Here is a 15471-nt window from a genome sequence, read left to right on the forward strand (position 1 = left end):
AGTGCAATAAATCCCAGGATCCCCCAACTACAATGAATTCAAGAGGAAAATGGAGGAGATTGGAAAATGTATTGTATTTAGTGAAGGTTTCCCCTTTCAGCTGAGCTTTTACTATGGAAATTTGAGGCTAAACCCTGCAGGAATATAAGATAAAAATAAGACTGGTTGTAAAAGACAGGGGTTTTATACCATTTACAGAGGAACAACAAGCTTTCATATACTATGAAAGTATACTTAGCCTAAAGAGTAGAGGACAACTCATGTAACAGTTTGCTTCTACCCAAAGAGAAATTGATGCATTCTTTGGTAAGCAATGTCATATGTATCCTTCAAAGAAACTGGTTGCACAGATTTATCTAAACTGTTCCTGACTTTTAAAATTAGTAGGTACAAATAGCTGACTAAATGGAATCAATCTTTACCTTAGAAAGACACTATGCTTTTTACCTTTCTCCCTCCATTTGTCATGATTTTGCCAATTTTCCTGGTCATGTACCAAGAGTGGAATGGCCAAGCATCCAACCGTGCATCCTGGTTGGTTCAATGGCTTGGGATAGCTGCCCAACCCATTGTGCTTTTTCAGCCTCCATGTGCTTCTGCTACCATTTTGTTTGTCCCCAGCCTTCTGGGGAAACATATCTGATGTTTGCTTGCCTCTGCTCTCTCTAATGTTGTCTGTCTGTGATTGGGCTAAAAAGTGAAAATTCTTATTCTGTGTGTTCTCATCTTGTTTTTTCCTCTTGTTCTCACCCTTCCTCCTTTGCCCATCACTGCATAGGCAGCATATACTCCAAACAGACATAGTTCTTTCCGTCAAAATACTCTGACCAGTTCAGACGGGTGAATCTATGTCAGAAACAGCACTTGAAACTGTCCCAAACTGTCACATGTACTCCCTCAGGACAGATGTATAAGATATGTGTAGGTCTAAGCACTGCTTGCCAACAACCTCATCTGGCCCCCCAGTTCCCTGTCACTGCCTACCTGCCCTGCCTGCTCCAAGGCCTGGTGTTGTGCAAATTATATTTTTATTTCAGTACAGGTTACTCAGAAACAGAAGCTCAGCCAGAGGGGTCCCCTCTGTTGTATAGGAATGACAGCCAAATCTCCTGCTATCTGTATCTCTGTAAAAATGGTTTTGCTCCATGTCTCAGGAGAAATGGGTGCTTGTTGCTGGCACCATCAAAGACAGTCTGTATAGAATGTCACTGTATAAACTGTCTGTCCACTGCTTTCCTGCTGATCTCATTTCTGTGATGGGATATGCTGCAAAATGCTCTTGCAGAATCCTTGCTGGTGGAGACCTCATGTAGGAGAATAACATGCTGCATGTTCAGGATGTCTGGAGTAATTTTTCATTGTCCTCAGCTCAGATCTTTCCCTCTCTGCTTTGACTCAGCTTTGGTGCATTGACTACATAGTTAAAATATTTAAAACATAATGTGGGCAAAGTATAGAGGCCAGAGAAGAGTGTGCATGCTTTTAAGAGAGTTGGAGCATACTCTTCTGGGAAGGAGAAGCTTATGAGGCTATGGATCAGTCCACAATGTCTTAATACTTGAGTTGTCTGAGAATTTTTGTGACCATTCTCAGTCTTGATTTGGAGTCTGACCTGTAGAAGAGAGGCCAGTTTTGCTACAGTGCAGTATTCAGCCAAAGGAAGAGGCCATTATTTTAGAAAAATCCTTTGAGTAGTTCAGCTGGAGAAGCTTGTTTTGGTTTGTTTCTGTAATTCTCTTGCAAATTGTTTTAAAACTTGGAGCCTAGGTCATTTTACGGATGCTTTCCAGATAAACTCTTCACTTTATGGGCTCTGCCATTCTCTGCCATATTTTTTTTCCTGATGACATTTGGTGAACCAAGACCAGTCATGCAAGTTCAGATCCTAAGCTGAACTCCAAGGGACATGTACTCTGACCGCAGAACGTAGATGGGAGAAATGGCCTCCTCTGTGCAGGCATTCAGTGTGGACTGGTGCTCTTCTTCTTGCTCTCTATGACTGCCAGGGCCTGAAGGTCAGTCAGAAAAGATGAAAAGTCTCCATCTGTCCAATCAGTTTCCTATGATTTGCATTTCCTGTCAGGTGCTGGACATTAACAATTCAATACTAAGTTGCATATGATGTGGTTCATACATGTTGCAAAAAGGGAGGGGATGCCAAGGATAGTAATTAATTTCTCTATAGGTTTACAAAGACTCATAGGATGGGTGTTGTGGCTGAGGAGCCCCACTGAACATTGTGGGTGTAACTGTGTTAGTTGGTCTGAAGATGAGGTAAGGCTTTACAGACCAGACAGAGGCAAGTTGCTCCATTTCTGAAACCCTGCTGAAGTAATGCTAAACCACTTCCTGACAGGGCAGTGTAGGTGAGGTTACTGAAACCCTTTCTTTAGTGACATTGGAACTTGGTGAGTCATGCTATCAGTATCTGAAATGAATCCAGTGCAGACTTTGTAAATCCTTGGCAAATTAGCCTTCAAATGGAGCAAGTAAGGAGAGAGGGTCAGAAAGAGATGAAATAGAGAACAGAAAAGGCAAAAAAGCTGTAAGAATGAGAGAGGAGGAAAATTACTGTAATAGGAAGAATACTGAGATTTGAAAAAAATGAAGGAAGGATTCATAAAGAAAAGAGAATCTTTGCCTTTAATGGCAAAAAGGAAATAGAGGAGAACGTTAAAAGATACCTATGACTACCCTGTCAGGCTTTTTACAATTCTTTTTAAACCTTTGGAGGTACATGTTAGCACACCTAGAAGCTGAAGTATCTAGCTCTTCTTACAAAAAAAACATTCAGAGATTTTAATTGATTTTTGTATTGCAGATCCACCAAGACTCACCCTGGCCCAGTTGTACATTTAAGTGACAGCCCAAGAGATGAGGGAAAAGTGAGTACAACCAATGGTATAAAATTTTGCAGCATTTCATAGCCTTTATTTGCCTTGCTACTCTTTCCTTTTGCTTACTCACTGATTTTATCATCTGCTTTCTTTGTATGTTTGCAAGGAATTTTAACTATCTTACTGTTCTTAAGAAAAAAAATTATCTTTGTACAAATTAAATGAGTAAAGAGTTGTGATGCAGACAACATACTGTACTTTGAAATATATGCCAAAGACAATGTACCTTGAAATGTATATCTAAATGGTTCTGTTTAAAAAAGCTTGACTAAGTAAGGTTTGACTAAAAGCTGTATCATGACTTTGAACTTGGATGAACATGCACTTATGAAGGCATTATAATAAGTTTTTATAGGATAGGAAATCTTTTCTTATAGAAGAATTATCATGATAATAACCCAAGTTTGGAACTTGCTGCTGTTTGCAATTCTCAACTCTGTTCACTGTGCACAAGTGGAAACCAAACATACAGTCAGAGCATTGGGGTTGTTACTGATACCACCAGGAGGCAAAATCAGAGCTGGCTTCCTTTGTATGGCAGCTTTTCAAAGATGAAATATGATTGACAGAATTCTGGTTCTATTACAGCTTTTTTTTTTTTTTTAATGTGTTGCTACTGATATTTGAGCATTTTGCCTGTGTGGAAAGGGTATTTAATTCTCTCATTGGTTTTGATCATTTTTATTGACTGCATTTCAGTGTGTATTTATAAAGTACTGCATTTTCCAAATGGTGTATCTGTTTGACAGTGTGCCTCACATAACAGGTAATAGTTGTTAGAAACTGGCAGCAGTTTGAATTTCTGATACTGATATGGGGGAATTATGTGTACCTAGAAAAGCACTGATGACTGCATCTGATTTTCATTTGCGTCATTTGTCCTTGGACTTACCCATATTGTGAAGGGAACTGTGAACCAACCCTCCAACGACTTCCATGGCCTCTCTGAGCCTTTCTGGAAGAATCAGAATAGGTCAAGCAATTTAGAATACTGTCAAATAAAGTAATTAAGCATATTGAAATGTAGTGTTGCAGCCTCAAACGAGAAGCCATCAAGAAATCCTGTTTAATTATCTCTGACAAAATACCTGGTGAGAATAAAGGTTTATTGATGAGACATCATTCTTGTTTGCTGGCCACAACAGAAGCTGCTGCTGAGCTACCTAAGGCACATAGTGTAGGAAAAAAGGTCGTGTCAGTGAAGATTTTTTAAAAAATGGTCTTGTCAGTGAAGATTTTTTACAGGAATGCCATGCACTGTGTCCAAACAGAAACCTAAAAATATTTTTCAGCAGAGAGGGAGAAGACGAAAAGGACCCAGGCAAGAGAGTTAAAAGAGAACTGGCTTGGGAATACAAATGCTTGTTGCTCAGAGGGCACATGGGAGACATCTGGGCACGGATGAAGTACTAGCATTCAAAGAACAATAGCAAATTCAGACAAATGCCTATGAAAAACAAACATTGAATATTTATGGGGAGCAGTAGTAGAAAATGTAAGGTATACTAAAACCATCTCAATCCAGCTCTTTATATCATTGATAGGTTGAGAGTGGTGTAAAGAATGAATTGGTACTATCAAAATACTTGCAGTTTTGCAGAATGTAGAATTGATTGTGTTTACAAGAAGATATCAGTAAAAGGTACACAGGTGTAGGAGAAGATCCAAGCATTAAATCAATAGACAATTCTAAGTTTAAAAAATTCAACAGTGGAAAAATAAATTAAACTACATTTTTCAACTTAGTCTCATTAAACTTTAGTTAAGAATGCAGAATAAATCAATCATTATTCAGAATGAGGAAAAAATGGGGGGAAAAGCAGCTCCTGGGACTTTTACTGTTTAACATGGTCATATACAGCCTAGAAGATAGACTAAGTACTGATGTCACCTGGTTTGCTGGACTTTAGGAGGCTGGGAAACTCAGCAGTAAAATGGCAGGTTAAATACTGTCTTTTTAAGTATTTCAGTGTAAATGATGGCAAGTGGTACATGTAGGGCAAAATATTTCTGGCTTTACATATAAAACAATGGGTGTGAGCTGATGATTCCTGTTTGGTATCAAGAGCTTTGAGTGATGGTTGATAGTTCAATGGAAATGTCAATCAGCTCAATGCTCAGTAGTGAACAATAACGAAAATCAAAATTAGGCATTATGCAGAGAAGAATAGAAAACAAAACAAAGCTATTAAAGAAATGCATTGTTGACCTGCCTGCTGATTACTGAGTATCATACTTGTCCTTCTATGTCTAAAATTAACATAATGCTAAAAGAAATTCAGAGAAGGGACTGCATTTTCTATATGAGAGACAACTTAGTGAGACAGGGAGATTCTCTATGGAAAACACCTGATTGTGATTCCAAGTTTGAAAAAATCACAGTTGATATTAAGAGGATGGAAACAGCTCATAGTCTCTTTCAATACAAAAACTAAAAGCATACCAAATTAAGCTGACAGGTCAGATTCCAAACAAGACAATTAAGTACTTTTTCAAATGTGCAATGGGTAGAACCTATGAAACTTTTTCCAAATGCTATTGTGTGTGCTGAAAATGTACTGATCACAAGGAAGACTAGAAAAGTTAACACAGAAGAAATCCATGGGAAGGTAACTGATGAGATTTGCTGAATTCTCCTAAAAGGTTCTTAAAGATGAGGTTAAACAGGACCATGTATAGTTGAGGAGATGGCTATACTTGAATGAGAAAATTACTTAGACTGAGAGAATATGTGCGAATGTTGCAAACACTCGTCTTCTTCCCATATTATTTAGTATTTGCTCTTGGCCATTTCAGTACAAGGTACTGTCAGAGGTAGACTTTTATCTAATTTAGCAGAGTTATTCTTAGATAAAATAGCTGTTTGATAGTAGTTCCACATACTTTGCTAATCTCCACAGCTCCAAGCTAACCAAAGACCACCAAAATATATTGGAGGCAGAAGTCACACTCCACACATCACATCATTATAGGCAGCAGATAGAAGTGTTCTTTGCATATGTTTCAGGAATTTTTTAATACTAGGTACAAATCAGTCATAATCATTACTCAAAGTTCTTGTACTCTACAAGACTACTATTCTAGAAGTGCTTTGCCAAGAGTCCAGTGGTATAGCCTTCCCTGGGGTATTACAAAGTTGGTTACAGACCTGGGACTGTTTTGCTGAAGTAAATAAGTATTTCTTCTATGAACACTGAGTGGTTCCGAGTCCTGAAACATAGTCAGACCTTTCAAAGTCTAGGACAATCATAAGAGCTCTATTTGAAAGCCAGGGAGGTTTGTTCTCTGGCAGTATCTTCACCTTTTTCATTAAGATCCTTTGAATTCCTAAAAGTTCCAGTTTATTTCATTGACTGGTGGTGGGGTTCCTTGTGCCAAAAGAGTGAATGCAATTCAGGATGACTTATGCCATTCAAAACTTCTCCAGAGTGGCTTCCAGGCAAGCTATCTAGGTAGGCTTTGGAGACAAGTCTCTTTTATGAATCTAACAAGCTATGGCTGGAAGACAAACATCAAAGAGAATTTAGGCATTTAATGTGTCACTGAAGAACAATTCGGGGACCAAGTGATTAAGTTCATGAAATAAAACTGTGTCTGCCAAATCAATTAATAAGTGTACATTAGGGAGAGACTGGAGTGCACAGATATTTATAAGTGGCAGATCTGTAGCAAACATGATTTTTCTTGCTGACAAAGGAAAAGACATTAACTGCAATGATCTGCAGTTTCCCAGCAAATGGAGAAAGCTTAATAGGAAAAGGTTTAATGTTATTTACAATTAGCTGGTGGGCTAAACTTCCTATCTCTGAGTCTGAGTTCTGAGATCTAATAATACCTAAAACAACAAGCCTGTTTGGCAGGCTTGCTTGCTTGGGATTTTTTCTCCAGCTGTTTTGTGTTACCAGGAAAAGGAAGGGGCTTGCTGTCATGTACTAGAATGTAATTAGCTGACTGTGAAAAAGAAATTTCCTCCCATCATCAAAAGCATTTGATGAAGAATGATTTAAGTCAAAATGTGAAACAACTCCTCTAAACAAGGAAGATCTTGCCAGGACTTCTCTCTCCAAATTCTGTCCTATGTTCTCCCTTTTTTGTAACCTAATTAAGCATGAGTAATTAAATGAAATGCTGTGAAAGGCAAGATAAATCTTTGGAGTTTTCTCCATCCTTGACTCCTTTTACAAATACTGCTTTTCTTTCTCTAGGTTTTCCTCTCCAACTTCATTTATGGATGGTTTGCTTTTTACTTCTATTACAGAAATAGAGCCTGTCTTATAGATCTCCCAAGTGATCACTATGACCAAGAGGAGTGGGAATGTTTGAGTTTCCTATGGTTCAGACAGATCAGAATCCAGACCATCACAAATATCCTGGCAATGAGATTAATCCCATTCATCCAAGCTGGAGTTGTGGCTTTAGTGCTGTACCACAGTGTTAGTACTAAAGCAGCATGACTACTGTCTGAACAAAAAGAGAGATTCCTGACTATGCAGCAAATGTCTTTGCCTTTCAATTTCTTCCCTGAAATTATACTTTGTAACTTGGAATTCTTTAGTGCAGTTGTGCATTAAACATTTCAGCAATAGTGCAAGTGAAATGCGGCCTCTGATAAAAGGTATTTAACCTTTTAGTAATTACCTGGAGCATGATATCTTTGCAAAATAGAGGGATAAAAATCAAAAGGCAAGCCTGCTTCCCCAGGGAAGAAAGGCATATTAAGAAACAGGGCCACATACTAAATGCTTTTCAATTCCTTCCCTTTTCTGAATATATTTGTACAAAAGCTGAGGTGAAAAGAATATTGGTAGATATAAACTGAATGTGACTGGTTTGGTACCCAGCGTAATGCCCAGGTGCAAGTCCTTCTTGTGATGACAGTAAGGAGGGCACTCAGACTCCATAACTTACTAAAATACTGTTTATTGGAGTGAGTACAAAAAGGAGGGTGGGAATCCCAAGCTGTGTAGCATGGGATGAACCTCCAATAAGGGCATGGCACCATCCTCTGTGAAGAGGCTCTTGCCAGCATTTTGGTCTTTGGAGATCCCAAAATATATTTTTTTTAAAGCGCCATATCCATTTCTACTGTCAAGCAAAAGGATGTTCACATGAGACATGCTGCCTTACATTAAGATGAGGGCACAAAGGTGCTGCCCTTACCTTTATCAAGTGGGAGAGGCCTACAAGGTCCTTTAGAAATAGCAGCTAAGTTTTTACCCTGTGGCCAAGAGATATGAGCAGGCCTGAAAACCAAGTGCTGTGTGCAGCACAGCACAGCCCAGACCTGCACCTACTCAAGTGAACTGCTATGAGCATCACTAACTCCTGGATATACAAATAGCTTCCATTGGGGATTGCTATACCAACAGAGCAAGCAGCTGCAGTGAGACCCTCCTTGTTCACTGTGTCAATGGCAGCCCATTATCCCAGAATACCATATGGCATCCTGACACAAGAGCTATCCAGTTAGCTGCATGCTTTCTGACTCTGACACAGAATCCCAGATGGAGCCATCCAGAGCAAAAATGCTAAATATTCTGGAATTTTTCCAGGGCAGTTTGATTTTTTTTTCAGGAGAATAATTATTCAGGAGCCTAAGTAATTATTGTTTGTATTCACGTTATTAAATATATTAACTATAAATAATTTCCAGATTAGCTAGGAGATTCCACAAAAGGAATACTCTCCTGTCAATGAAAAGAACCACATCCAGTAGAACTGAGAGTATTCCCAGGCTCTTTTGTAGCAGTATTGATATATCAGTTATACTTGGAAAGAAAGTGATGTTTTGTTTAGCAGCCCAGCCAAATTTCATTTTTAGGACTCCTGCAAGCTAAAGTGAGTGATAGCAAAGATGCTGTTAAGGTTTCTCCAGCTAAGAGATTGTCTTGTCATTATTCTTCACAAATTCTTTATATAGAAACTATAAATCCTTGCCTGCATTTTGTGATGTATCTGTTTACAGATGATGAATAACTGCAACTATCATTGACAGTTTTATAAAATATTCTATCACAGAAATGTGAGTCTGCCAGTTTAGCCATTTTCAGTCTTTATGTCCAGAACAGGTTCTTAAGAAGACAGATTCTATGGGAAACAGTTTCCAGGTCACCTAAATAAGCTAGACGTGATCTTGTCCATAACATCTGAAATTAATTCTGTTCAAATGAAGAGTAACTCTACAGTACCAGATCAATATTTCACTTCTTCTCAGTGGAGACAAGGAGATATGATTGTGTTCATTCTTATTTTTCTCCTGACTATTGTTTCTATTCTCTTTCTTATTTTCAGAAATCTTTGCTGGTATTTCTCTGGTGTGCATGATGATATGAAGTCCCAGTTCTATAAGAAGTAAAAATTGACATATCAATTAATTTATTGTAATTATTGGAATGCAAGCAATTTAATCTCTGCTGTAGGAGTCCTTGAGACTGTTTTGAAGCAATAGCAAACATAAATAAAAGGAATATAAGAAGCTGAATGAAAGTTTAATCTGGTGATTCTCTTGGTTTGAAGTTATTTAGGTGGTATCTTAGGTGTCAAACATTTTTTTCTCCAACAAGGGGAGGGAAAGTAAGACCTGGTAGGAACATGCTACTATCTTTGGTTTTCAGCAGATATGCAATTGAGAAGACTGTCCAGGTGCATAATCATCCAGGGGGAAAAAAGGTGTTTAAAGCCCTTTTTTTTTCCATCAGATCTTAAATTGTCAGCAATGTGAAGTAATTTATACTGAAAGATAATTTGAAAGCAAGGTATTATGTTTCGGGCAAATTACAATCTTGGCCATCACTTTGTTATTTCTTTTTATATTATTCAATATTTATATGTACCTTTTGAATCAGGAAATGTAATTGTGGTTTTTTTCCCTCGTGCAGCTGTTGATAGGCTATGAAAATGGGACCATCGTGTTCTGGGACTTACGATCTAAAAGAGCCGATCTGAGAGCTTATTATGATGAGGTAAGCAATTTCCATTAATTCAGCAAAGCCATTATTCAGCAGTTTGCCATATGTCTTACCAAGCAGATGGATGTTTATCTAAAGGCATTGCTGGTTCTGGAAATACTGTTTGTGCTATGCTTTTTGGGAAAATTACTGACAATAGAAATCAAGGTCTGAAATCTCTAGTTCTGATGCTTTAAGCTCTCATGAGTGTACTGTGACACAGAATGTCCTCCCCTTGATCCTGACAAGTTCATCAACTTCTCTGTGGGGATCCTCAGTTGAACAGAGTTTAGCAATGAGCTGACCTGAGATATAGCTACAATAGGAATTACATAATAATCTCTACTGGGTATATCTAGAACATTCATTATACTGGAAGATGAATTGCCTTGTACAGCTGTTGATATTGCCTAGTATTTAAGATCTGATTAAACAGTTTTCAAAATTCTATTGTCATAGTTATCACACAATTGTCTCTTTTCATTTGTAAGCAGCCTGTGTTAACCACAGATGCAGTTCTTTATCAATAATCAAGCTGCTTGAGAAATAGATATATTCCTAGTTACTATAATTTTAGCACTAGCCCTAGGAAAGAATATTCTTTGTTCTGCCAGTCCTGTAAAGTTCACCATGGATGAATGTGAATGCTACTACAGCTGAAGGTAGAAAAGGACATTTTCTTTAAAGTGATCCTGGCAATAATTGGTTTCCTGTAGTTCTCTTTCCTTCTTCATCTTGTCATCTTGCTATGTATAAGGAGTGTATACCCATTTATTTCCCCTCTAAAAAGCAATCTAAATACATATGGATCCTGTACTCTTTCAGACGTGCTGTCAGAGACACATTAAAGCTACTCTGAGCTTCAAGGTTCAGTTTCTGAGCATCAACATAGCAAATGTTTCAAAGGACAAGTTTGAGAGGCCAGCACTTAAGCCTCAAGACATGCCCACTGAATTGTCTCCCAGTGACAGTCTGCTTGTGCAAACACTTGTGAAATTACACCCCTTCTATTACTTAAGGCTGAACAACTTCTTCCTTTCACAGGTCTCTTCAGGAAGGGTGGGGATGGGGATGTGTGTTTGCTACTGTCCTCTCTTGTACTCAGAATGAGACTACATGAAGCAGATCTTCTTAATGCTGGTTCCTCTTTTTTCTTCATTTTGACACAGAGTGGGTGGATGTTGAAAATTCCACATACAATTTAGATTTAGTTGTTCCACATTTTTCAATACTGTTCTCAGGAACTTTTTTTGCCTTCTTATCAGTCCCATGCTTTCTTCCTCAGTAGTTATTTGCTATATCAGTACTCCACTTTGTGCAACTTGTTCTACTTCTAACATACTGAAATAATTGCAAGATTCTTATTCTGTTTTTAAAAGGATTGTGTGACTAGGCATTTTACTTTACTCCAGACTTTCAGGCTCCATGTTCATAATGTTCCAGACCTGCTAGAATTCCCTCAGGGAAGCCACTACCCTTAGGGAGCCACTAAAAAGGGATCTTTTTGAAATCCTGGGTTACATGTGCCATTTGGTATTTTGCAGCAGTCCAAATTATCAAGCCTAAGCCTCATGTTATGGGTTGGCCACCAAAGATCACAGTCCAGAAGTCATTGTTCCTGCTCCCCTTCACCATGCTCTCTGGACTGATGGGAGGCCTCTGTGCCCCATGATGTCTGACCAATCTCTCAGTATTGTTCTGGCACTGAGCCAGAATGGTTCCAGTTGCAGGCTTTCTGTTAAGTCTCAGATAAATTCCTGTAAGTGTTCTGTATCTTCATTGAGTACAAAAGTGCCTCTTTGCATGAGTTCTGAATTAAATTAATTCACCCTCACTTTTCTTACTATCAATATGATTTTCTTCTTCTCAATGGTGATATGCATGAGATATTGAGGTCCTTCCAATCAATGCTCCTACACAATGCCTTCTATAAAAGGCTTTCCTTCCAAGCTCTTTTATAATTTCCTGTAAAAGTTTTTTTTCCATAAAGTGATATAAAAAGACAGCATATAAACAAGACAGATCTTTCAAATGAATCTCAAGTTGTTACTGATAGTTGGCAAACCCACAATCCAGCCATCTTCCTCTGCAGGCTTTAGAAGTTTGCATCAACCCCCATTCAGAGCTGTCTGAAGCAGTTGTCATTTTCACTGGAGCTCATCCCAAAATGAAGATGCAGAGTTCTTAGAGGCATTTGCCAAATGACAACTCCCTACCTTTGTCTAGCACTGTGCCACTGTGGAAGTATCAAATTGGATGTGGCCCTTGCTGTAATGGTCCTGCAGTACTACGAACACAAAGGACTTTTAGCATTCAAATAGCAAGATGAGACAAGCCTTGCTTATTCCAAAATATGGTTAAAACTGGTACTAAAGACCCTCAGTGGTGAAGGTTTGTGGTTGGGAAGGAACTGAAATGGTGTTAGGCATGCTTAATTTTAGTACATGCTGAGTATGAGAGAGAATATGGAATGTGTATGCAACCGCTGTGGGTATTGCAGAAGGAGAAACATACCTATTCTGGAGTGAGATGCTTTGTGTGCTTACACTGTGTGAACATTCACATGAGCCACCCACCACGAGGAACTCCTGTTCTAAGGAAATAACTGCTCCTTTTGTGTGTGGATGCTAAAGTGGATCTGAATGCTAGACATAATCTAGCAGAGAGAAAATTTGGGACTTGTTCAGGACCATCTTTCAGAATTACTTGTGACTTGCAGCTGAGACCTCCAAAAACATTTCTGATTTTCTTGCCCATTTTGTGGCAAAGTCTAACAGGTCAGTTTGAGTTGCTGCTATGCCAGCTGGCTGTGCCAGGATCATCCCACCTCAACTGCCCTCCACGAGAGGTTTAGGCTGGCAGGTGGTACCTGGTCACAGAGAGGCAGTTTAACAAGCAGCTCAGTACAGTTTTTAGCTAGTCTGAGCTTCTGCTCAGACACAGTCAGTGACTGTAACCATGTGAAATGTTCTAAGTGTGACAACACATCAAAACCAGATTAAAATCTGGCATGATAGCAAGCATGAATGAGCTCATGTCAGAATTAATCTGCATGAGGATAGACATGCCTTCAGTGTAAGTGAAGCAGTGCTCCCCACAGAACTAAGGTTATTCTACCTGAGGGCAACAACACTGGACTCTGCATGAACCATCTTTCTGAATTGTCTTTTGTTACTTCAGTCATAGTTCGTTTTCTTCTGGTTATTTAAGAGGTATTATATACCAGCTCCCTCTCTGGAAGGTAGAAGTTTGGGTGATACCCATTTGTCACCAAAAATAAATACCTAGAGTTCAGTTTTCTTCAGCTCCATTTTTTCCTTCCTTTTTGGCACTACTATTTTAGTAGTTTAGTGTTAATCAAGCATTCATATACAAGGGTGTCAGATTCCTGTTAAAACATCTGGGTCATCTTAATGCAAACTCATTTGTGGCTCTGCTGTCCAGACCCAGGAGCTGAGTAAAGCTTTGGTAAAGGGTCGTGGCCCTTTGGTTGATTTCTTCTGATACTCTCTCCAGACCATGAGCTGTAACCAACATAACAATCAATATAGTGATTAAAAGAGGAAAACCGACAGGGAGTTTTAAATACTGACCAGTAGCACTTAAGCAAAATTAATATGAACAGCTGCAATGCTGACTTATGAATACCCAGGCATGATGTTAAGTCATTTGAATAAATCAGGTAAATGTCTATATGCAATTTTAAGTGTGTGCAAGGCCTTAGTATTTCCTAGGTAGAAAAAATCCCTGAAAGTTTATTAAGTTGCATTCAAAAATAGATCTCTTTTATTTACATTTACATAAAATTATATTGTGGTTTTTGCTATTTAGCAGTGAACATTTCTGGAAGGGATATGGATTCAAGGGATAATTCTGTGAGTTTGTGCTTCTGTGAGGAGTGTGTGAGGAACTGTAGTACAGAATGAATGTTTTGTCACAATATGGCTTTTGTTAGTTTCTAGCACATATCAGGGAAATTGAAGGACTTACCCCATTATCCTTTCCAATAGTTTGATTTAACAATGGATATTTTCTACTAATTAGTTCCACTAATTATGTACAAAATACTAAGAATGGTGTAAGTAACATTCATCATGTGGTTCTTGTAGCATGCGCAAAGGAGTGTGATATTCCTCTCCTCTGACTCACTATCTCTTCCAAAACTATCTTACATTATTGTTTTGGTAATTTTCTATACCAGTGAAACAGCCCTGGATTTTTTAGTGTTTTGGTTTTGACATTAAACATCCCAGATTTCTGTGGACTTGCTCTGCAGCTGAAGTATGTGAGAATGCATGTGGAAATTATCCAAGAACAGTGTTTTACTTCCTCAGGGGAAGAATCTGTGTGTGGTACCAGTAAAGATTTTTACACAGAATTACCTGTAAATTTACCAGATTAAATACTTCTAAGGAGAGCTATCAGACATATTACAACTACATTGTATGGCCCTTGTTCTTACATTTTTACCTTAGTACGCTTTTCCTTCCATTTTGGCCTGATTCAGTACAGGCTTTCTTATATTACTGTGTTACATTAGCCTTTATGATGAAATGTGGATTACAGCCATCTGTTGGCTAAAAAGTGATGGTAATAGACTTCAGACAAACAGGAACTGTCCAACTCTTGGTATACCATTAGAAAAATATAACCTGAAGTCATACATGAAAATACCATTGATGTAAACACTGTATTCCATTCCAGTCTCAACTTCTTTCTTTTCTGTAGGCTATTCATTCTGTTGCTTGGCATCATGAAGGGAAGCAGTTCATGTGTAGTCATTCTGATGGCAGCTTGACCCTATGGAATCTGAAAAGCCCTAACAGACCATTCCAGACCACAATTCCACATGGTAATTCTAATAGTTAAAATGTGTAACTAAGAAGCAAAACAGTGTTCTCAATGCTGCTTGCTAATATGTATGTTTATTTAATTTTTCCTTGTAGTCCAGATGTTGCTTCTTGCATAAATATTTTGATCTGAAAAGTAGCTGCAAATTATTGTAAAATCAGTAACTTAGATCAAACTTTTTATTGTAATTGGTGTCATAAATACCTCTTTCTGATTTATATTACTCTAATGTCTTACCCAATTCCTTTTAAGAGTCTACTGATGGTCTGTGAGACCCTCAGGCTCTTTCTTTCTTTCATGGTTTGTACTTACAGGCTTTTATGAGCAATTTTCACAACAGATTAAAATGTTTTGTAAAAGGTACTGTAGTGTTTTTCATGGGGATGGTACAAGGCTTCCCAAAGAACTGCAATGAAGAATTTAAAGGAGCCATAGTAGGACATGGCTTTACCTTTATGTGTGGGACTTTATATGAAATTGCTTCCTAAAAATTTGGTTCAAAAGTACTGACACCATTGTAAATGAGTACATTCCTTTACTGAGAAAACTGACTGGGGAGAGAGGGAGGAAGAAGTCAAGATCTTAGCAGGCCCAAAAGGATTTAGCATTTTCCTAATTTACCTCTGCTTTATAATTTTTAGTCATAGAATTCTATAATGTCAGAAGGGAACTCTTAGCCAGTGAGATGACCAGATCAAAACAGTCCTGATTTGATGAGTAAACTCTGGACATTGGGCACTTGAACACTTCCAGCAAAAAATTGCACAACCTCTTTG

At 38.3% G+C, this 15471-nt stretch overlaps 1 protein-coding gene across 3 annotated transcripts in view; it reads left to right on the plus strand.

Annotated features, from left to right (window-relative positions):
• The window catches only part of STXBP5L (syntaxin binding protein 5L), a 184546-nt gene that overhangs the window by 97500 nt on the left and 71575 nt on the right, over nucleotides 1–15471 (plus strand). For all 3 annotated transcript variants that reach the window (XM_059493339.1, XM_059493340.1, XM_059493341.1), the window contains exons 6-8: nucleotides 2822–2885; nucleotides 9776–9859; nucleotides 14573–14696. In XM_059493339.1, coding sequence (XP_059349322.1) covers nucleotides 2822–2885; nucleotides 9776–9859; nucleotides 14573–14696 — 272 coding nt within the window. The remainder of the gene's footprint in view (nucleotides 1–2821; nucleotides 2886–9775; nucleotides 9860–14572; nucleotides 14697–15471) is intronic.

The sequence above is a fragment of the Ammospiza nelsoni genome, chromosome 2 (genome assembly GCF_027579445.1).
Source record: "Ammospiza nelsoni isolate bAmmNel1 chromosome 2, bAmmNel1.pri, whole genome shotgun sequence".
Classification (NCBI taxonomy): Eukaryota; Metazoa; Chordata; class Aves; order Passeriformes; family Passerellidae; genus Ammospiza; species Ammospiza nelsoni.